The 24,414-nt window shown below is 37.2% G+C and overlaps 1 protein-coding gene across 1 annotated transcript in view; it reads right to left on the bottom strand.

Moving 5' to 3' along the window:
* LOC144432580 (acetyl-CoA acetyltransferase, cytosolic-like) overlaps positions 1–24,414 on the bottom strand; it is a 34,990-nt gene that overhangs the window by 6,692 nt on the left and 3,884 nt on the right. Inside the window, exons 3-4 of the mRNA XM_078120824.1 lie at positions 14,907–15,088; positions 1,164–1,281 (exon numbers count right to left, since the gene is read on the bottom strand). Of these exons, the coding sequence (XP_077976950.1) occupies positions 1,164–1,281; positions 14,907–15,088 (300 nt within the window). The remainder of the gene's footprint in view (positions 1–1,163; positions 1,282–14,906; positions 15,089–24,414) is intronic.

Genomic DNA, 24,414 nt, shown 5'->3' with positions numbered 1-24,414 from the left:
TCCCATGTGTTATTGTAAAGTTACACTTACCAGTGATTCCCATGTGGTATTGTAAAGTTACACTTACCAGTGATTCCCATGTGGTATTGTAAGTTACACTTACCAGTGATTCCCATGTGGTATTTATTAATGGCACAGGTTAAGCCATCACTTAACATACTGTCAGTGATTCCCATGTGTTATTGTAAAGTTACACTTACCAGTGATTCCCATGTGGTATTGTAAGTTACACTTACCAGTGATTCCCATGTGGTATTTATTAATGGCACAGGTTAAGCCATCACTTAACATACTGTCAGTGATTCCCATGTGGTATTGTAAAGTTACACTTACATCACTTAACATACTGTCAGTGATTCCCATGTGGTATTGTAAAGTTACACTTACCAGTGATTCCCATGTGGTATTTATTAATGGCACAGGTTAAGCCATCACTTAACATACTGTCAGTGATTCCCATGTGTTATTGTAAAGTTACACTTACCAGTGATTCCCATGTGGTATTTATTAATGGCACAGGTTAAGCCATCACTTAACATACTGTCAGTGATTCCCATGTGTTATTGTAAAGTTACACTTACCAGTGATTCCCATGTGGTATTTATTAATGGCACAGGTTAAGCCATCACTTAACATACTGTCAGTGATTCCCATGTGGTATTGTAAAGTTACACTTACCAGTGATTCCCATGTGATATTTATTAATGGCACAGGTTAAGCCATCACTTAACATACTGTCAGTGATTCCCATGTGGTATTGTAAAGTTACACTTACCAGTGATTCCCATGTGATATTTATTAATGGCACAGGTTAAGCCATCACTTAACATACTGTCAGTGATTCCCATGTGGTATTGTAAAGTTACACTTACCAGTGATTCCCATGTGGTATTTATTAATGGCACAGGTTAAGCCATCACTTAACATACTGTCAGTGATTCCCATGTGGTATTGTAAAGTTACACTTACCAGTGATTCCCATGTGGTATTTATTAATGGCACAGGTTAAGCCATCACTTAACATACTGTCAGTGATTCCCATGTGGTATTGTAAAGTTACACTTACCAGTGATTCCCATGTGGTATTTATTAATGGCACAGGTTAAGCCATCACTTAACATACTGTCAGTGATTCCCATGTGGTATTGTAAAGTTACACTTACCAGTGATTCCCATGTGGTATTTATTAATGGCACAGGTTAAGCCATCACTTAACATACTGTCAGTGAGACCTGCATCTCCAAACTTTAATCCATTTCTCATGTGTACACAATGGGGTGCCTGTAAAAGCAAAATACACATATTTTGAACAACAGTATCTATAAAAAAAAAAGGTTTGGATACACATCCCCAGCATGCATCAATCTATTTCTCATAGTCCTACATACTGTTGGCTGTCTAAAATATTTCAACAAATTTTGGGACCTGCTTCTTCAAATTAGCATTTGTAATGTGTACACTATATAGTACTAAATCTATCTATTTTATACACACACTGACATTTCAAACATTTTGGATATACTAGTATGACTGGTATGTAAGGGTCTCGAAAATTGACAAAGTGAGCGTAAAAGTGCTCAACACTCATTTTGTCAAAAATGGCAAAGTGAGTGTCAAACTGAAATGTGAAAGACATAATTAACTATATGGAAAATATGGAAAACATAAGTACCTGAAATATAAATATTCTAAATTGAGTGTAATCAGAATAACACAATTTTTACAAGCCTAAACTAAGGTGGAAGATTTTATAGTATTTTACATTCTTGTCAATACACATTTTGTTTCATTGGTGAACATCATTTAATGTAACTGTTTATTTCCTTGTTTCAAAGATGATAAAGATGTCAATTATTTGTAGATCTAAATACAAGCACAATGACATTCAAGTGATTTTGTAATATCGTCTATTTTGTCCTTGTGAAAACATTGACAACCACACTGTGACAGCAGTGTTGTTACATACAGTAACTACATGGTTGCCGATATTAGTGCTCTCAAAACTGACACAACAAATAGTGTTGAATCAAAGCTTTAATATTGCCTGATCTTTCATACGAATGTCCGAGCATGACAATACATTTCTGGGGAAAACAGTGAGGATTGGATCTGCCTGAAAACAGTCTGTCAGAAAACTGCTACAGTGAGTGTAGTTTCTTAGTTGTCACTTCTTGTCTGTGGTGTAGTTAATAGTCTTTCACATCTCAGTTTGACACTCACTTTGCCATTTTTGACAAAGTGAGCCTTGAGCGCTTTTATGCTCACTTTCGGGACCCTTACATACCTCAGTATGTTGATCTAATAATAGTAGTTGTACATTAGAAATTGTACATTATTATTTAAGCTTACACCCTGCAAATATATGATAAGTGTATTTATACTCTTTTTGTATGAAAACAAAATAGCAGTGCTTGAAATGGCAGTTCTTGAAATGGCAGTGCCTGAAATGGCAGTTCTTGAAATGACAGTGTTTGAAATAGCAGTGCTTTAAATGGCAGTGCTTGAAATGGCAGTGTTTGAAATAACAGTGTTTGAAAAAGCTGTTTTTATAAATGTTTTCCCATATCCTGATCCATGCTAGGTATAGGCGTTCATTTGCTGAATGATTTTCCATACATTCATTTGTCTATTTATCCCTGTTATCTTTGTAATATATGTGATCACTTGGCTGTTGCTATGGGCGTGGTCTTGTTGCTAGGCACATTTGCATACATTTTTTGAATGTGTCTGTTATCTTTGCAAAATATGTGATTATTTGGTTTTTGCTATGGGCATGGTCATGTTGCTAGCCATATTTGCATACATTTTTTTGAATGGTTATTCATTTGTCTATCAATTCCTATTGTTATCTTTGTGAAATACACCACTGATTGACTGTTGCTATGGGTGTGGCCTTGTTGCTAGGCAAATTTACATACATTTTTTGAATGCTTATTCAATTGTCTTTTAATCCCAGTGCACAATACAATATCTTACCCACAATTCTCTCTGATTGGTATGCTTGGAGGTTCCTTATTTTATAACTTCTTCAATAACCCATATTTGTCAACATTTTAAGCATAGTAATTACATTTAATTAATATGTAACAAAAGTATGCTTAGGAATCAAACATAAAGTTATACACTTTGCGTAAAAATGTACAAACAACTAAATGAAACATGTACTTTAAATAAAACACTTCTCAATGTCAAAGTATCGCTAACTTGGGTGGACAGTGTGTATGATGAGTTTTAGTATGTAAATTTCTTTTGTTATACCTATTCAAATAAATCTATATCTTTGGCAAATTCATAACAGGTGCAAATGTTTTCCTTAGTTTCATAGAAAATATTTTGCATGTTTTTCAAGGAAATCTGTTGACAACTTTCTAAAATTGCTATCTCCTCCTACAATAAATCATTGATACCGGAACCAATGAAAATATAGATTCAGAAACTCATCAGTGTCAATTCTAGGCTTCACAAATGACACAAATATTCTTACAAATCCCTGTACACAGGTGAGATTAGTCTTACTTCAAGGAGATGATGTCCAGCAGTACAAATCAGAGAGAGTTGTGGGTAAAATATTGTACAGTGCAGTGGTTATCTTTGTGAAATACCTCACTGTTTGGCTGTTGCTATGGGCATGGTCTTGTTGCTAGGCACATTTGCAAACATATTTTGAATGCTTACACACCCCTTAGAATGTTCCCACCAAATTTCAGACCGATCTGCCCAATAGTTTTTGAGTAAGTTTTTTGACCAAAAATTACATTTTTCAACCCAAATCATACACCGGTAGTAAGATCATTTTGATTTGAACAATTTCCCAACTAGACACCCATGGTAATACACCCATCAAATATCGGTGCAATCGGTACATGCAGGAAATTTAACCTGCCAAACACAGTATGATCATGGAGGTCTTGATATGACTATTTTTCTTTCCCCATAAAATGTGTGACTTCTTATTCTTTGTACAAACTGTTTTTTGAAATGCCTAAAGACTGTGCATTTATATGAACCTGTCTTAATCATAGTGTCTAAGATTTAACAGATGTTAATCTTCATGCCATTCACACTGATGTGTGAAGTAGTCCATAAAAGATTTAATGATTTCATTGCATCAATAAAACAAGAATTTTTCATTTCCAGGCTGAAGTCAAAGCATGCTGTAATTACAACAAATCACATTTTGAAACGTAAAATGCACATTTCTGATGCGATCATTTTCATTTGACCAATTTCCCAACTAGACACCCATGGTAATGGACCCACCAAATATCATGGCAATTGGTTCAGCGGTTTTTGACTTTAAGTTGTTTACACGCACACACACACACACAGTCGCTTCAGGTGATATTAGAAAGAAATATTGGAGAGAGAGAGAGAGAGAGAGAGAGAGAGAGAGAGAGAGAGAGAGAGAGAGAGAGAGAGAGAGAGAGAGAGAGAGAGAGAGAGAGAGAGAGAGAGAGAGAGAGAGAGAGAGAGAGAGAGAGAGAGAGAGAGAGAGAGAGAGAGAGAGAGAGAGAGAGAGAGAGAGAGAGAGAGAGAGAGAGAGAGAGAGAGAGAGAGAGAGAGAGAGAGAGAGAGAGAGAGAGAGAGAGAGAGAGAGAGAGAGAGAGAGAGAGAGAGAGAGAGAGAGAGAGAGAGAGAGAGAGAGAGAGAGAGAGAGAGAGAGAGAGAGAGAGAGAGAGAGAGAGAGAGATGCCTATAGCACTACTGAACCTATGTTCAGTTGTGCTAAAAAGCAGTGCTTGAAATAAATCCATATCCACGGGCCGATCAATTCCTGGCATGGGGCTACCACAATTTGCAGCTACCACTGATTGTGTGATAATCAGAATTGAGAAGAAAGAAGACCTAGAGTCATTAAAGTATGATGATAAAAGACACACACACACACACACACACACATCTCCAATGTGATTCTCTATTTCAGTTCAGGAATATGAGACCCCTACTGGTCACATCCCCCTCCACCAGTCCACTGGGATTACTATTGGTCAAGTCCCTCTCCACCAGTCCACTGGGACTACTAGTACTAGTGGTCATGTCCCCCTCGATGGACTTCAAAAGTGGCAATCTACCTTACTGCCTTTTAAAACTTACTTGTTAGAAACAGTCAAATTTATGATTATATTATGGGCATATTTGAGTGACAAATGCAGAAATATGGAAAAAGTTGCACAATATATGATAGGTCAAGATGTGTTTTATGGCTTTGTAGCAAGTCACGGTCTGGGTTTTTGTTCTACATGCTGGGATTTTTGCTTGAAAAGTAGATTCATAGTCATAACATTTTCGACGTTTACATGAGGGTTTATGCACCTTGTGTGTGTATTTTGACATTGGTGATGAATTTAAATCTACATGTCTATTGCTGTGATAGTTGTACATGGATTATAGCAAGGGAGTTTGTAAAGCAGGCATGAGATAGTCAACACAAACCCATGTCGTGTATTAACTACTGGTATGTTCAAATTTCTCACGACAGTCATCAGTCGAACTGCATCCAATGTATGTATTTTTGGTCAATTGAAATTAATATTAATATGATGAACGTGGGCAGATTCGCATGTTTGAAAGTTATTTCCATAACAATAATGTTTTACTCGAGATTACATTCAGAGAGTGGGAGAGGGTCCATTGCTGAACTGTTTCTTCCTTGGCTGTGGTACATGTATTATACCTCCAAAGTTATGATGCATATTGTGAAATTTAACAAGAAATATGGCCACAATTCTGCCATATTTGATTTGGACGTGAAACAAAGTGACGCGCATATGTTTCACATAGTTTGTAACCTGTATGCCAAGCGTGGTTGAAAACAGTTAATCAGATATATGAGGGTGAATGCATGCATGCACGGGCGGATGGACGAATGGACAGAACCCAATGTACAAGTTCCCTCCAGGCATTGACCGCTGGGACTAAAAATACCAAATAAATACCCAATCCTCATTCATGCCACAGACAAGAATAGACAGATTGGTGACGAACCTTCTTCCATTATTCGATCATAGCCTCAGGTAAACATTACTCTATTGTATTGGAAATAACTTTCCAAAGTGTGAATATGCCCGAATTCAATATAGTCTCTCATAAATCAACAAACCACACGATACTACACGATATTTCGATGGGAAAGTTTGCTATCCTATTGACAGAATCATCAAATCAATATCGGCACTTGAACTCTCATGCGAACTTGAAGCCGACTCAGATCAAATATCGTTGACATGTAAACACATACCGTCTCGTGTTGTCGACCGATACTATATACATAAACATATGTTTGGCATGATGCAGGTAATTTTCCAGGTCACAGTAGACACAACACTGTTGCAAGAAAAGTTAGTGTTGCGTCTTTTTACGTTGATTGCGACAGGGGTACATGCATATGTAAGCTGTCTGTACTCAGTTCAAACAATACAGGGATCACTATAATTACATTTAGAAAGGGACTGTGTATAAACTTTGACTAGTGCATGATCGTGGGGGCTTTTAGTCGTATTAGTGTTGCTCTCAAACATAAATAATATCACTGGACACAGATATAACAGTAACCAACGTTATTATTGTTCACAATGATGTCAGGATTGATGATATTTAGTCTTGACCGTAGTCAATACAAATAGTTTAAGAGTTTCTGGAAAGTATTTACAAAGTTCAGTAAGTAAGGCTCTCTGGAAATATTACAGTAAAAGATATGTACACAAGTATTCTACAAAAGTTCTTACAATGCTAATACAAAGTTATTACAGTTACAAAGTTACTATAAATGTTCACAAAGTGTCTATTGCTTAATAAATGATACCCAGCTTTAAAGTATTCCACACAACTCTAAACGATGATTACTAGATGTAGGGTTTCAACAGCTGGTAATGGCAACGGCTCGTTCGGCAATCTGATGACACACACACAACTACATCAACTCAACCCGTATATAGCAATTGTAGAATTAGGTAATAAGGAAAGCGTTCGATGATAGGAAATATCAATCAATGAAGGTAATGTTACGTAGAGCTTGAGTATTATCACTAATGTATTTGAAGTAGTTTATTTTGTACTCTGAGTTCATTAACATACAACTGTGTAGACGTCCACCTGGATGCGCTATTATTATAATGACTCAAGAGACGTTAGATCTTTTGATTGGTCGAGAGAGTATATTAATGTTGGGACAATGGGAAACTAATTAGAGAGAACAACGTCTTATGTTAGTGTAGAAGGCTAGAGTCAGACTTCGCCAGGACAACGGTGTGCAAGGTAGCAGTGACGCTTGGTCGACGTGTAATGGTCCGTCGGTGTTCAGCTATCCACGTGTACATGCTCTTCGTCGGAACTCAATGTGCATTGTTCACCTGTGCAAAATTTCCACACCCACCTTTGAAATAAGCGTGATATAACTACTACCTACTGGCAACGAGAAGTTTCCATGTTGGATGTATAGCCGTCACAGGTAAAGGCTTTTGTGTGAAAAACAGTACAGTTTGAGAATAGCGAACTCTAACATTCGTAAAGACGTATCGGACAATTTCTGTACACGTCACTTCGTCATTCCGACACACACCATCTGTTCAGCCGCCGTTTAAGACCAGCGTAGAGTCCAAAGAACACTAGTATAAGATATATTAAGTTGAACTGTATCATTTTATAACCTCACTGTGTTGTATGTGATAATTTAGTGGCGATAAATAATTCTCAAGCTCAAAAACAAGAATATCTTGGTGTCTTTAGTTGTTGCTGTCTGTGTGCTTATGTTGCGTGAGATTCGATTCGTAACATAATTGGGGGCCAGTCCGGGAAATTGAGCAATTACTAGTATTACTAGTTCAGTTAATTAATATATTTATAACTAAATTGTCCCGAATTTGTTCAGTATTACGTTGTGGAAAATCGTATCATATCAGACAGCAACAATGAGTGACATAGACCAATTCGTAACAACTCCAACCACTCAGGTTTTAGAGAAACTAAAGAAAATTGAGTTGCTAGCTGTTGTTAACAAATTACAGATTGAAGGCATTAAAGCCTCTATGACTAAGTTAGAACTCAAGAAAATTATTGTTGAATATTTTGTTGACGAGGATGTTTTTGGTGCAGAAGTGTTAGAGCATTATGTAGGAAAACCCACAGACGAAACGGAATTGAAAAGATTAGAAATGGAGTTAGCACTAAAACGGTTAGACCAAGAAAGAGAAAGAGAAATGAAAGTTCTAGAAATGGAAGAGAGAGAAAAAGAAAGGAAATTTGAGCTCGAAAGGCTTAGACTAAATTCTCCTTTGAATGTTTCACCCGGGTTATTCCCTACCACGTTTGTGCCTCGTAGAGAAGTTAGAATGGTTCCACCTTTCAATGAGCAAGAAGTTGATAAATATTTTCAACATTTTGAGAAAGTTGCTGAAAACCTAGAATGGCCTAAACAACATTGGCCTTTGATGCTTCAAAGTGTGTTGAAGGGTAAAGCCCAACAGGCATATTCTGCTCTCTCAGCAACTGCATGTGCTGATTTTGACCAGGTCAAAGCTGCCATTTTGAAGGCGTATGAACTTGTCCCTGAAGCATATCGCCAAAAATTCAGGAGCTTGCGTAAACAGGATAATCAAACGCATGTTGAGTTTGCTCATGACAAAGAAGTTTATTTTGAAAGATGGTACAAATCAAAGGAAGTTAACGATGACTTCGGTAAATTTAAACAACTCATAATGATTGAAGAATTCAAAAGGTGTGTTCGTGATGATGTTAAAACATATCTTGATGAGAAAGATGTAACAACCTTGTCACAGGCAGCGATGCTGGCTGATGATTTTGCATTGACCCATAAGTCAAAATTTTATGGTACAATGAGTTTCAGTAAACAAAAAAGAAAAGATAAGGAGAGTCAAAATTATGATTCAGAAGGTGATGAAAAGTCAAAAGTTTCATTCAAAGACAATAAAAGTAGTAATCGGCCGTTCACAGCTGGAGGTGGCCAGACAGAGAAATTCAAATCCAAAACTCCAACCTGCCATTATTGTAAAAAAGTAGGACATATTATGGCCGAATGTTGGAAGTTAAAAAGAAAGAATGAATTGTTGCCCAATGCTCTTGTGTACTCACACAAGAGTGTTTTTGATAGAGCACCTGTTGTGAATAATTACATGAAATTTGATGTTCCTGAACCTATTGAGAAAGTATCTGATTCTGTGCGTGAGGAATTTTTGCCATTTGTATCAGAGGGTTATGTTTCTCTTAAGGAAAGCACTAGTCCCATGTCTATTAAGATTCTTCGTGATACTGGAGCGACTCAGTCTCTTTTGTTAGGAAATACATTAGAGTTTGGTGAGGAGTCTGCTACTGGTGAATCTGTTTTAGCTCAGGGCATTGAGGGCAGCTTTGTTGGTGTACCCCTGCATAATGTATACTTGAAATCAGATTTGGTTACAGGACTTGTGAAAGTAGGACTGAGGCCCAGCCTACCTGTTAAGGGTGTCTCTTTGTTGCTAGGCAATGACTTAGCTGGGGGCAAAGTTGTGTCAAGTGTCCAGATGACTGAAAAGCCTAGCACTTGTGAGAAAAACGATGAAGTTCAGGTAAATGGTTTAGATATATATCCCGCCTGTGTGATGACTCGGGGAATGGCTAAAAAGACCTTAGAGGTAGAAAATTCACAGGATAGTCTCATTGATTTGTCTGAGACGTTTGGTAGTCAAGTAGATAATCATAGGGATGACCGTGAGGTCAAATGTGATGAGAAAAATGAAATGAAATCGGATTTGTCTTTATCAAGAAAACAACTAATTTCTGAGCAAGAGAATGATCCTGAAATTAAGACTCTGAGGGACAAAGCCCTTGTAGAAGAGGAACTTGATAAAGTTCCAGTAGGATACTATATTGATAATGGGGTGTTAATGAGAAAATGGCGCCCTTTAGAAGCCCCTGCAAATGAAGACTGGGTTGTAATACACCAAGTTGTTGTACCAAAGGTGTATAGGGGTGATATCCTTCATCATGCCCACAAAGTTCCAATGGGAGGACATCTAGGAATAAACAAAACAGTTGACAAAGTTTTGAGACATTTCTTTTGGCCTGATTTGAGACGAGATGTGTCAAAATTTTGTAAAACATGCCACACCTGTCAAATTGTCGGTAAACCAAATGTTGTGACTCCAGTGGCACCTCTTCAGCCAATCCCAGCTTTTGAAGAACCTTTTGGTAGAGTTATTCTCGACTGTGTTGGGCCCTTACCAACAACCAAATTGGGGAATCAGTATTTATTAACAATAATGTGCGCAGCTACCCGATTCCCTGAGGCAATCCCTCTGAGAAATATAAAAGCACCAGTCATATCTAAGGCATTGATTAAATTCTTCACTTTTGTCGGTTTGCCCAAAGAGGTACAATCTGATCAGGGATCGAACTTCATGTCTGGTCTTTTCCAGCAAGTAATTTATCAAATGGGGGCAAAACAGATCAAATCTAGTGCTTACCATCCCGAGTCGCAAGGTGTGTTAGAAAGGTTTCATTCCACCTTGAAAACCATGATAAAAACGTATTGTTATGAGAATGAAAAGGACTGGGATGAAGGTATACCCTTGCTGTTGTTTGCTGCAAGAGAATCCGTCCAGGAATCTCTTGGATTTAGCCCATTCGAGTTAGTATTTGGTCACAGAGTAAGAGGGCCCTTGTCACTGATGAGAGAACAGTGGATGGATAGTAATACAACTCTTAACCTTCTAGACTATGTATCCAAGTTCAAAGACAGATTGTACCAAGCTTGCGAAATGGCTAAGAATAATTTGAAAACATCTCAGAAAAGAATGAAAGTCTGGTATGATAAGAAGGCCAGAACTAGAGTGTTTAAACCAGGTAACCAGGTATTAGTGTTATTCCCAATCCAAGGTAATCCGTTACAAGCCAAGTTTCATGGTCCTTATGAAGTAGTAAAGAAAGTAAATGATGTTGACTATGTGGTAAAAACACCAGATCGTAAAAAGGCAACGCAACTATGCCATGTGAATATGTTAAAGCCATATCATAAGGAAAAGGAAACTGTAAAACCAGTGAATATCACGTGTCACGAGAATACCGAAAGGTCAGATGAACCACATTTCAAACGAAAGTCTGATGTCATAAGACCAAAGTTGAATAATTCAGAGATCTTGAATAATTTGGATGATAAGTTGGGTCATTTAGAACCCCTCCAAAAACAAGAATTGAAAGATCTAATTTTCAAATATAAAGAACTATTTCCTGATGTGCCCAGGCGAACAAATGTTGTTCATCATGATGTGGATGTTGGTGATGCCAAACCAATTAAACAGCATCCATATAGATTAAATCCTATTAAGAACCAACTAATGGAGAAGGAAGTTCAGTATATGTTAGAGAATGATATAATTCAACCTAGTCAAAGTAGTTGGAGCTCACCTTGTGTAATGGTACCTAAGCCTGATGGTAGTATAAGGTTCTGTACAGATTTTCGCAAGGTGAATGCTGTCACGAAAACTGATTCGTATCCTATACCCAGGGTGGATGATTGTATTGACAAGATTGGTAAAACAAAGTATGTTACGAAAGTCGATTTGCTGAAAGGTTACTGGGGTGTACCATTAACAGACAGAGCTAGAGAAATATCCGCATTTGTAACACCATCTGGTTTGTACGAGTACAATGTAATGCCGTTTGGCATGAATAATTCGCCAGCTACTTTTCAAAGATTAATTGACAAAACAATTCGAGGTTTAGAAAGTAGTGGGTCATATATTGATGATATTATCACAGCTAATGACGAGTGGAAAGCCCATCTCAATGCACTAGAAAAGTTGTTTCAGAGATTACTTGAAGCTAACCTGACAGTGAATCTGTCAAAAAGTGAGTTTGGCCAGGCTACGGTCATATATCTGAGTTACAAAGTAGGGCAGGGCTGTGTTGCCCCAGTAGAAGCCAAAGTTGAGGCTATTGTCAACTACCCAATCCCTACTGGTAAAAAAGCACTAATGCGTTTTCTGGGGATGGCTGGCTATTATAGAAAATTTTGCAAGAATTTTGCTGAGGTGGCTTCGCCACTCACTGACTTGTTGAAAAAAGACAAGAAATTTGTTTGGAATTCGTTATGTCAAAGAGCATTCGATAGCCTTAAAGCTATTCTCCAGCATTCGCCAATACTCAAAGCACCCGACTTTCATAAGCCATTTGCTTTGGTAATTGATGCCAGTGACAACGCTGCCGGTGCTGTTCTAATACAACAGGATGACGATGGTATTGAACATCCTGTCTGTTACTTTTCGAAAAAGTTTAACTCTCATCAAAAGAATTATTCAACAATTGAGAAAGAGTTGTTAGCTTTGGTTTTAGCCACACAACATTTCGAAGTGTATGTAAGTAGTGCCTTCCCTTTAACTGTGTATACGGATCATAATCCGCTAACATTTTTGAACAGAATGAAAAATAAGAACAGAAGAATTTTGAATTGGAGCTTAATGTTACAGGAATATAGCTTACAAATCAAACACATTAGAGGTAAAGATAATGTTGTTGCAGACAGTTTGTCTCGATGTTGAATGACTTAACTGTACTTTTGAAAATTTTGCCAAGACATGTCAAAATTTTCTTTTGGTGGGGGAGGTGTTACGTAGAGCTTGAGTATTATCACTAATGTATTTGAAGTAGTTTATTTTGTACTCTGAGTTCATTAACATACAACTGTGTAGACGTCCACCTGGATGCGCTATTATTATAATGACTCAAGAGACGTTAGATCTTTTGATTGGTCGAGAGAGTATATTAATGTTGGGACAATGGGAAACTAATTAGAGAGAACAACGTCTTATGTTAGTGTAGAAGGCTAGAGTCAGACTTCGCCAGGACAACGGTGTGCAAGGTAGCAGTGACGCTTGGTCGACGTGTAATGGTCCGTCGGTGTTCAGCTATCCACGTGTACATGCTCTTCGTCGGAACTCAATGTGCATTGTTCACCTGTGCAAAATTTCCACACCCACCTTTGAAATAAGCGTGATATAACTACTACCTACTGGCAACGAGAAGTTTCCATGTTGGATGTATAGCCGTCACAGGTAAAGGCTTTTGTGTGAAAAACAGTACAGTTTGAGAATAGCGAACTCTAACATTCGTAAAGACGTATCGGACAATTTCTGTACACGTCACTTCGTCATTCCGACACACACCATCTGTTCAGCCGCCGTTTAAGACCAGCGTAGAGTCCAAAGAACACTAGTATAAGATATATTAAGTTGAACTGTATCATTTTATAACCTCACTGTGTTGTATGTGATAATTTAGTGGCGATAAATAATTCTCAAGCTCAAAAACAAGAATATCTTGGTGTCTTTAGTTGTTGCTGTCTGTGTGCTTATGTTGCGTGAGATTCGATTCGTAACAGTAATCACACAGGATAGCATTCACAGTCGTTGATAATTACAGGAAATGTTCAACGGCAAACGGCTAACATAACACATGTACAGAACTTGGTTCACTATATCTATATGTGACAATGACGAAAGACTGCCTCATTTGCATAACGCACATGGTCTCTTCGAGGATACAGAATAGTTGACCAAGAAATCAAAAGTATCAGCAAGTCAAACTTCTTGTAGAAATCTCTGATTAAACAATCTGGTAAACTGGTGTTCCGGCGATGACTGGAACACACCGAGATAAAGAAATTAAGGGTTTGTCGTTATACTGACCATACGATACTAAATCAAGTATAAGTATAAGACCATAGGCATTGGTACTTGACGCAACATCAAGTTCACTGGCTTCGCTGACTACATGAATTATCTTCGACCCAAAGGTATCAACTATGTCGATCAGCTCGTTTTGCTTTCGAACATCAGCTTCCTTGGTCCTAAATTTAGTAGCAGGAACAATATTCAGTTTGTTCATCAACGATAAACGGCCGGATCCATGAAATTTAGACGAGTGTGCACAGTGAGATGCAACTCAGTTTCCGCCATTCGTTAACAACAAAACTCATCACATGACTATCGAAAAACACAAACCAAGACAAACGTTGGTGGCGTCATACTACCAAACCGCTACACATGTTATGAAACAAAATAAAAACAATCGACTCTCAGTACCATGCTGGAAAGCAAAACATACAATAAGACGACGCATTGTTTTCCAAGAAAGATTACAATCATACTGAAGATATTTTATGATGTGAAGCTAGCTTGCCTTCTTTATTAGTTAAAACATCATTTTCAAAGCATTTTGTATCTTTTCCGTTGTACAGTTTCACTTTGATCATGGCCACACTTGTACCGCTGTGGGGTCGGTGGGAACTCTGCTCCGGTAAATTGATCGGGGAACCCGTTAACAGCCTGTGTTCATTTTGACATGGGTGATGAATGCATAGACCCTCATGTAAACGTCGGAAATGTTACGACTATTGAATAAAGTATGTACTTTTCTGACAAAAATCCCAGTGGGTAGGACGAAAATCCCAGAGTGTAACTTACTATAGAGCCATAGAACACAACTTGCCCCATCGTCAGAATTTGTCGTACAGTGTGTAACAAATTCCATATTTCTGCATTTTTAAATCAAACATGTTCATTATATATTGATGATTTTGACCGTCCCAAACAAGCAAGTTTTACAAGGCAATAACTCAGCCAAATCTCGCTCGATTTCAAGCTGTTTCCACAGAAATTGTCAGCTTTCGGTTGAAAATAACGGTATTGGATCTTTGACCCTTACCGATGACGCAGTGCTGTTTAAACAACAAAACACCGATAGTACCCAAAGAGGAATTTCGGTAGCTTTCGGTGTAACATTGAAAGTGCTAGAGACCCTTGTAGCATACCCGAGGCAAGGATCGAGCTGTTAATCCCCAGATTAACAACTAGAACAATAGCCATTACCAATCTGTCTATTCTTATGTGTTCATGCATATAACCCATTAACTATACCTTGCTCATACTTTCTTGACCACCTGCAACTACTATATCAGAATCTCCTAGTTGTACAGCCTGTGCACCTAGTACAACAGATCGAAGTCCAGAACCACATAACATGTTTACAACCATAGCTGGTACATCATATGGTACACCTGCATTGATACTTGCTTGTCTTGCTGGGTTCTGGCCTTGTGCTGGATTGGAAATTAGAAACAAAGTATGGCTAGTCAGTAAACAAATTTATGATGAAAATACTAGTATACTAGATCTCTTGTAATGATTGACTAGATAAGTGGACAAAGACTAGATAGGTAGACAAAGACTAGATAGGTAGACAAAGACTAGATAGGTAGATAAAGACTAGATGGGTAGACAAAGACTAGATAGGGAGATAAAGACTAGATAGGGAGATAAGACTAGATGGGTAGACAAAGACTAGATAGGCAGATAAAGACTAGATGGGTAGATAAAGACTAGATAGGTGGACAAAGACTAGATAGGGAGATAAAGACTAGATAGGTAGACAAAGACTAGATAGGTAGATAAAGACTAGATGGGTAGATAAAGACTAGATAGGTGGATAAAGACTAGATAGGGAGATAAAGACTAGATAGGTAGACAAAGACTAGATAGGTAGATAAAGACTAGATGGGTAGATAAAGACTAGATAGGTGGACAAAGACTAGATAGGTAGACAAAGACTAGATAGGTAGATAAAGACTAGATGGGTAGATAAAGACTAGATAGGTGGACAAAGACTAGATAGGTAGACAAAGACTAGATGGGTAGACAAAGACTAGATAGGTAGACAAAGACTAGATAGGTAGACAAAGACTAGATGGGTAGATAAAGACTAGATGGGTAGACAAAGACTAGATGGGTAGATAAAGACTAGATGGGTAGACAAAGACTAGATAGATAGACAAAGACTAGATGGGTAGATAAAGTCTAGATGGGTGGATAAAGACTAGATGGGTGGATAAAGACTAGATGGGTAGACAAAGACTACATGGGTAGATAAAGACTAGATAGGTGGACAAAGACTAGATGGGTAGATAAAGACTAGATGGGTAGATAAAGACTAGATGGGTAGACAAAGACTAGATAGGGAGATAAAGACTAGATAGGGAGATAAAGACTAGATGGGTAGATAAAGACTAGATAGGTAGATAAAGACTAGATGGGTAGACAAAGACTAGATAGGTAGACAAAGACTAGATAGGTAGATAAAGACTAGATGGGTAGACAAAGACTAGATAGGGAGATAAAGACTAGATAGGGAGATAAAGACTAGATGGGTAGACAAAGACGAGATAGGTAGATAAAGACTAGATGGGTAGATAAAGACTAGATAGGTGGACAAAGACTAGATAGGGAGATAAAGACTAGATAGGTAGACAAAGACTAGATAGGTAGATAAAGACTAGATGGGTAGACAAAGACTAGATGGGTAGACAAAGACTAGATAGGTAGATAAAGACTAGATGGGTAGACAAAGACTAGATAGGTAGACAAAGACTAGATAGGTAGATAAAGACTAGATAGGTGGACAAAGACTAGATAGGTAGACAAAGACTAGATAGGTAGATAAAGACTAGATGGGTGGATAAAGACTAGATAGGTGGACAAAGACTAGATAGGTGGACAAAGACTAGATAGGTAGACAAAGACTAGATAGGTAGACAAAGACTAGATGGGTAGACAAAGACTAGATAGGTAGATAAAGACTAGATGGGTAGACAAAGACTAGATAGGTAGACAAAGACTAGATAGGTAGACAAAGACTAGATGGGTAGATAAAGACTAGATGGGTAGACAAAGACTAGATAGATAGACAAAGACTAGATGGGTAGATAAAGACTAGATGGGTGGATAAAGACTAGATGGGTAGATAAAGACTAGATGGGTAGACAAAGACTACATAGGTAGATAAAGACTAGATAGGTGGACAAAGACTAGATGGGTAGATAAAGACTAGATGGGTAGACAAAGACTAGATAGGGAGATAAAGACTAGATAGGGAGATAAAGACTAGATGGGTAGATAAAGACTAGATAGGTAGATAAAGACTAGATGGGTAGACAAAGACTAGATAGGTAGACAAAGACTAGATAGGGAGATAAAGACTAGATGGGTAGATAAAGACTAGATAGGTAGACAAAGACTAGATGGGTAGATAAAGACTAGATGGGTAGACAAAGACTAGATAGGTATACAAAGACTAGATGGGTAGATAAAGACTAGATAGGGAGATAAAGACTAGATGGGTAGATAAAGACTAGATAGGTAGACAAAGACTGGATAGGTAGACAAAGACTAGATGGTTAGATAAAGACTAGATAGGGAGATAAAGACTAGATGGGTAGATAAAGACTAGATAGGTAGATAAAGACTACATAAGTAGATAAAGACTAGATGGGTAGACAAAGACTAGATAGGTAGACAAAGACTAGATAGGTAGATAAAGACTAGATGGGTAGACAAAGACTAGATAGGTCGACAAAGACTAGATAGGTATACAAAGACTAGATGGGTAGATAAAGACTAGATAGGGAGATAAAGACTAGATGGGTAGATAAAGACTAGATAGGTAGACAAAGACTAGATGGGTAGACAAAGACTAGATGGGTAGATAAAGACTAGATGGGTAGATAAAGACTAGATGGGTAGACAAAGACTAGATAGGTGGACAAAGACTAGATGGGTAGATAAAGACTAGATAGGTAGACAAAGACTAGATAGGTAGATAAAGACTAGATGGGTAGATAAAGACTAGATATATATCTTTCTTTATTACCTACTTATTAAATTTACATTTGTAGACAAAATAAATGATACATGTTTTGAGGTAGGTAAAAGGAGACCAGAAAAATAGCTACTTGCTAATTAAGTCTGTCTCCTTAGACACTGTAAATAAAATTTTAAAATAAATACATGACAAAGTATAAAGAGGGCAGTGAAAACAAAACATAAATATCTATGAAAATATATACATTATACATCAACATGAGTTGCAGTTTATTCATATCAGGTGAAGAAAATCTTTTAGTGAGTTACGAAAAACATTCCTTGATGATTTGGACCTAACATTAAGAGGTAAGTTGTTCCAGTGTATAGCTCCTGTGTATGACATTGCAAATTTACCTATTTCAGTGTTTATCCTTGGGATTGAAATATTGCCCTTAATTTTGTAGCGTGTATTATAAAAGTGAGTGGGAAATGAACAATATTGTGTGAAATGATGTGGTAAATTGCCGTTGAGCAAGTCGTACATAAAAGTGCAAATTTGACGTTTATGTTGGTTAAATATATTTAGAATGGTGTAATTGATTGAATAAATGATTGGATCACTGGAAATTATAGCTCTGGCTGCCATTTTTTGAGAAGTGAGGATACAGGTGAGATGTGATCGGTATGTAGAGCCCCAGACCTCAAGGCCATAAGTTATATGTGGTTGTATGAAAGTTTTGTAAATTAACAAGAGAATACTTTGTGGTATAAACTGACTCAGTCAAAAGATAATGCAAACTTTTTTCCTCACAATAGAGTTCACTTTGTATGCATGTTTGGACCAGTTAAGATTTTTGTCTAAGATGACACCAACAAACCAAGTTTCATCAACTTCATCAATTTCCTTGTTGTGTAGGCTTCCACAAAGAGCAACTTTTCTTTTGTTTGTTCGAAAAACAATGTAATTTGTTTTGAGATGGTTAATAGTGAGTTTGTTTGCATTACACCATGTTACAACTTTACTAAAATGTACATCAACCATGTATAAATTTATATTGTGACTGTTACTATCAAAAGTATGAAAAAGACTGGTATCGTCTGCAATCAACCTAAAATTGAAAAAAGTAGAAGAACGGAAAATGTCATTGACCAGATTTAAACTGAATGCCTCCCGTAAGGGAATCACTAATCATGCAAATAGCCCATTAAAGGCCCGTATTTCAATCCCGGGTCACTGCATTAGGGACTACTCCACCCAGTACACAGCGTCTTATCTGAGCGGATTAACACTCACGTCACCGTGTCCACATATCAATGACAACGATCAAACATTTACTAATCCTGTTATGACAGACACTGTTTCTGCCTGAACCAAAATTATTTATAGTAACAACGGACATCGGAATCATTTCACTGCGTTGCTAGTCGTTGTGATACTCGAACTGTATTATGTACAGGCTCGCAACGAAACGGCCAAATACACATTGAGCTTGAAAGTTTGGCCGACACAGTATACAGCGACTGTGCAGTGTGCGTATTATACCATAGACAATGGATGGCAGTTGTCTACTGCATATAACACTTTTGACTCGACAGAGGTGGTAATTTTGTTTTATTGTAATGTGTCATAATTATGTAACACATATAGTTTTATAAATAAAAGAATGAATTTCACGAAAAAGAACCTTTTGTATGTTTGTTCAAAGATCGGAATACAAATGTACCGGGGAGACAGCTGTGTTGACGTATCACACAACAATGCACTAGCGATGGCAAAGGAACTGTCTGAAGTAAATCGCTGTTTTGTTTATCGTTCGGGTTGACGTCATGCTCAGTTTAGATTGAGATGATCGACATACTGCCACTTCCAACGACATGGTGAAAAAGAATGCTTTGTTACATGTAATCAATCATACGCAGATAATGGGCGGAAAAAACCCCAAAATTTACTTCTTTAAAAAAAAAGATTTACAGGTTCGTTATTATTTCGGGGGAGTTTGAATTTATTGTGTGATTTGGCACGCTCGGTATGTGTAACAGGGTGTACCGATTTTCAGCCTTCAATGCAAATGCCGGGTTTGCAAGATCAAAACAACGACATTGCTTTGCATCAAAACGAATGTCCGCACTGCCTTTGCTACCTGTGTGTCACAACATACCGACAAGACTGGCTTGGTATGGGCCAGGAACCTTGTGACGAAAATGTTTTGGTTCGCCATCGGCTCTACCGAAAGTATTGGAATATGCTCGACCGAAGAAATGCGTGGAACGATCCACGCTACTTACATCATAGGAAGCAGCAACTAATGCAGGCTGATGATGTTGCCATCAGTCGTAGGGAAGTGATGCCTAAATGCGTCACTTCGCAGGTACGGTCTCTTTATCCAAATTTACCCGGTGTGCCATACAGAGGTCATAGCTGGGCGTAAGCTCGGTCTAACCGAACGGCTGAAAAGCCACAAACCAAACGGCCCTTTTCAGGGCCACCACATCCTCCAAAAAGAGTGTACCTTACCTAAACTACACGTTCATGTTTTGCGTATGTCGGTGTTGTCATTTGTTAGCATTTGAGATCAAAACACCTTTCTAATTGGTTTTCTACTGTATGTGTAAATGGTACTCCCATTACCAAAAAATAAAACCCAAACAGAAAGACAATCACACACACACACACACACACACACACACACACACACACACACACACACACACACACACACACACACACACACACACACACACACACACACAACAAACACAAAATAGTCACATTTCTACCACTGTATACTTTTGCCTTGTCGCCGGACCGTACTTCTGATTTGATCATTACCGTTATGTTATTATGGTAGGTAGAGGTAAATAATCTAGCGAATTGATTATCGAGATACTACCACCCCCCCCAGGGAGTTACGCAAACGTTTACACAGTATTTGAGTGACAGCTGTTTGGACGCTTCTAACCTAACATTTCGCCACATACCACATGACAACATACATCAAATTTCGCTCCCAGATCATCATAATTTACAAAACAATTCACACAGGCACCTCTTCTACATATTTATAATTCATTTTGGGATACATTTAGAGTAAATGCTCGGGAAATAGCCGTGATTTTGACAGTTTTCTTGGAGCACCCAGGCGATGTTAGGCGTACGAGATGCTTTGCATAAATGAGCGTCCCTACTGTAATCCTCCTTTTATAGTCGATACGGGCCTTTAAACTAAAAAAAACTATGGTAACAGGCTTTGTTTTTGGACAAGCATGCTTTCTTAGGTTAATGTATGTGCCAAATTATACAGAATTTGAAGAGTGCATGATACTGCTTAATTACTGAATATCGTTCATTATTCCAAATACTCATTAAAGGTAAAAGTAGGAACAAACATCATAGGACAGGTGCATATTATATTATGGTTGATATATATACCATCTTATACGAAATTTGAAGCTTGCATTTTTAAGATATAACCTAGTTACCTAAAATCATTAATTATGCAAATTTCTCATTAAAACTGACTGCAAGCTATATCAAATATTTTATAGGACATATCCACTTTGTTATGGTTAACGTATGTACTAATTTATAATAAAATTCATGTATGCAGATAGAGCCTAATCACCGAAAATAATTAATTATGCAAATTATTCACTAAATCTTCAATCGAAATCAACAGCTTTTATAGGAGATATGCACTCTGTTATGTTTAACGTATGTACTAAATTGTATTGAAATTGAAGTATGCATTCTTCAGATATATCCTAATTACCAAAAATCATTAATTATGCAAATTATTCATTAACACTGTAAGGTACATCAACTAACTTTATAGGACATACACAATTTGTTATGGTTAACGTGTGTACTGAATTATATTGAATATGAAGTATGCATTCTTAAGGTATACATGTAGCCTAATTACCAAAATAATTAATTATGCAAATTATTCATTAACGCTGTAAGGTACATCAACAAATTTTATAGGACAAATGTATGTTGTTATGCTTAACGAATACGCTAAATTATATTGAAATTGAAGTATGCAGTCTTAAGATATTCCTTAATTAGTTGATTTCATTAATATGCAAATTTCTCTAATTAAACATTAACAGATCTGGCTCAAAACCTAATCAGGTCTAGCCATTACCCTAAAGATTATATATTCCAAATTTCATTACAATTGAGCCAGCCGATTTTTAGAAAATGATGACACAGACACACACACAGACAGACAGACAGACAGACAGACAGACACACAGACAGACCTTCTCCTTTTAATACCTCCCGTACCCTTATGGGAGGTAATAAAAATTAGGAAAAGAGTAAGTCCCAAAACAGACCCTTGAGGTACACCACATTTAATATCAAGGCTTGATGACTTATTGCCATCTGCAGAGACAAATTGGGATCTATTATGCAAATAATCAGTAAACCATTGTAATGGAAGTCCTATAATACCATAGTGTGCTATTTTAGACAACATAATTTGATGGTTAGTAGTGTCGAAGGCCTTGGAGAAGTCGGGAAATATGCCAAGTGTAACTTTGCCTGCATCTATTTGATGTAAAATGTGGTCTATAAGATTAATTAGAGAGAGTTTTGTACTGTAGTTTTTCCTAAATGCATACTGGTGTTCATAAAGAATATTCTGATTTTCAAAAATCCTATTTAGTCTAGTGTTGACAATTTGTTCTATGACTTTACTTAAAACGGGCAGAATTGAGATAGGTCTATAATTACCTGGGTCATCAGTAGCACCTTTCTTATAAATAGGGGATACTTTGGCTAATTTGAATACTTTGGGAAAGACACCAGACATAAATGATAAGTTAAAAATGTAAGCCAGTGGTTTAGCTATAACAGATGCTCCGTCAATAAGTAATCTGGCTGGACAGTCATCATGACCACTAGTCTTTTTAGCATTTAGGTTAGTGATAAATACTTTCACTTCATGTTCCGTTGTGGGGCTCATAAAAAAATGAATTTTTAGAGGGCTCTGGTAAATACTTGCTGAAACTTTGGTTTGTGGATCCAATTTTACTAGCCAGATCTGGTCCTATGTTTACAAAATACCTATTGAAAGCTGTTACAATATCATTAGCTGTTGTGAAAGACTATCAGGTAGAGTGTTTTTAACATTTGTACCCCGACCTCCAAGGACTTCATTAATAGTCTTCCATAGTATGTTTGTGTTACTGTCGTTTTCTGTAAAAATATTAGCATAATATAATTGTATCGCTTTCTTGATTGCTATAGAGATCCAAGGTTTGTTTACTTTCTTATTATTGACTATCTTAGTGGTAAGTGGTGCATGGCTATTACATATATCACTGAATATAGAATGAAATCTCTCGTAGGCAGAATCCACATCTGTACTGTTATATATAGAATCCCATGGAGCACTTAGTAGGTCATTATGATAGTGAGAATAATCATAATGATTATAATTTCTAAAGGTAATTTACGTTTGTATGATAATTTGATTGGATAATCTTCAAAAAGGGCAAAAATAGGGTAGTGATCTGAAATATCACTTAACAGAGTACCTGCATGAATTTTGTATGAACAAATATTCGCGTAGATATGATCAATAAGTGTTTGAGAAGTACTTGAGATAGGTACACAGAGACTAGTGATTAAAGGCAGATGTCCACTATATAAAGAGGATTATGGGTAATGTATGCATATGCGGGAAATTCAAACTGCTGTAAGGAGCACTGACTTTGCCCTCATATCTTCATCACATTTTGCACTGAAAAAGTTTCACATGGCTCTCATATTTCATGTATAATACTGTTTGTAAATATATATTGATGCAACGTGAGTAGAAATAACTGACATTAACTAAGTTTGGTAGTCAATATAGCAGGTTTACCATCAAACTGACGCAAAATTTGTTTCAAATTTGTCTAGTAAAAACCGTTGGCCAGTTGTCAATTAGGCTTACGAGTTACACAAAGCATGATAAGACATGTGAATGGTGCAAATAAACAACGTGCGAAATGTCAAACACCGAATGCAAACAATACAAGCAAACAAAAGAGTCTGTGTGCACTCTATTAGCCCGATATTTTGCCTAAAGCTCACATGTGCGAACGGTATGTGAAAATGATACATTGTTACTGAAACAGAATGACATAAAATGAAACCAAAATGTTTCTCAGTTTGATCGATGTACGTTTTGGGTTGCTGCACTCCTTAGTAAAATCACAATTTCATACAACTTTTTGAGTGCGCGACAAGTGTTTTCTGTCAAGTAGTTGTGTCGTTGACGTACCTATACCTAGTAGGCAGTGGTGTAGATAATAGCCGGTTACCTACCGGTTACAACGCCCAGCTATAACTTATAAGTATAACCACAACAGTTTAGTTGTGGGACCGGCTTAGGAAAGTACTAAAACCTGACGATCATTGAAAAAAAATCTAAGGTCGGAAAATTAAATATGAGTTGCCCAGAAGTACTAATAGCAAGTAAAATACCCAAAGTGTAAAAAAAAAAGAAGAAATAAATTCATATTTATTTGGAAAACATTTGACGATTACGCGGTAAAACAAGACTGCCCACGCTATCACTAGCGAAAGCCTTCGAACTAGTTTCATAGGGACCAGACATTGAAGGAAGCGTGAAGCGAAGTGTGAGGTAAATGTGACGTCTCATGATGTATGATGCAACAACACGACGTTTACGTAGAGTAGAACTAAATGTTTTCTAAACTTCAGCGGAAAGAAATTTTGTCGATTGGACACTGACTATTTTCAAATTCTTAAAACATCTGAGAAAAATGAAGA

The sequence above is a fragment of the Glandiceps talaboti genome, chromosome 3, assembly GCF_964340395.1.
Source record: "Glandiceps talaboti chromosome 3, keGlaTala1.1, whole genome shotgun sequence".
NCBI classification, from domain to species: domain Eukaryota; kingdom Metazoa; phylum Hemichordata; class Enteropneusta; family Spengelidae; genus Glandiceps; species Glandiceps talaboti.
Note: the sequence above shows the minus strand (reverse complement) of the source record. Positions and strands in the feature narration are given on the sequence as shown.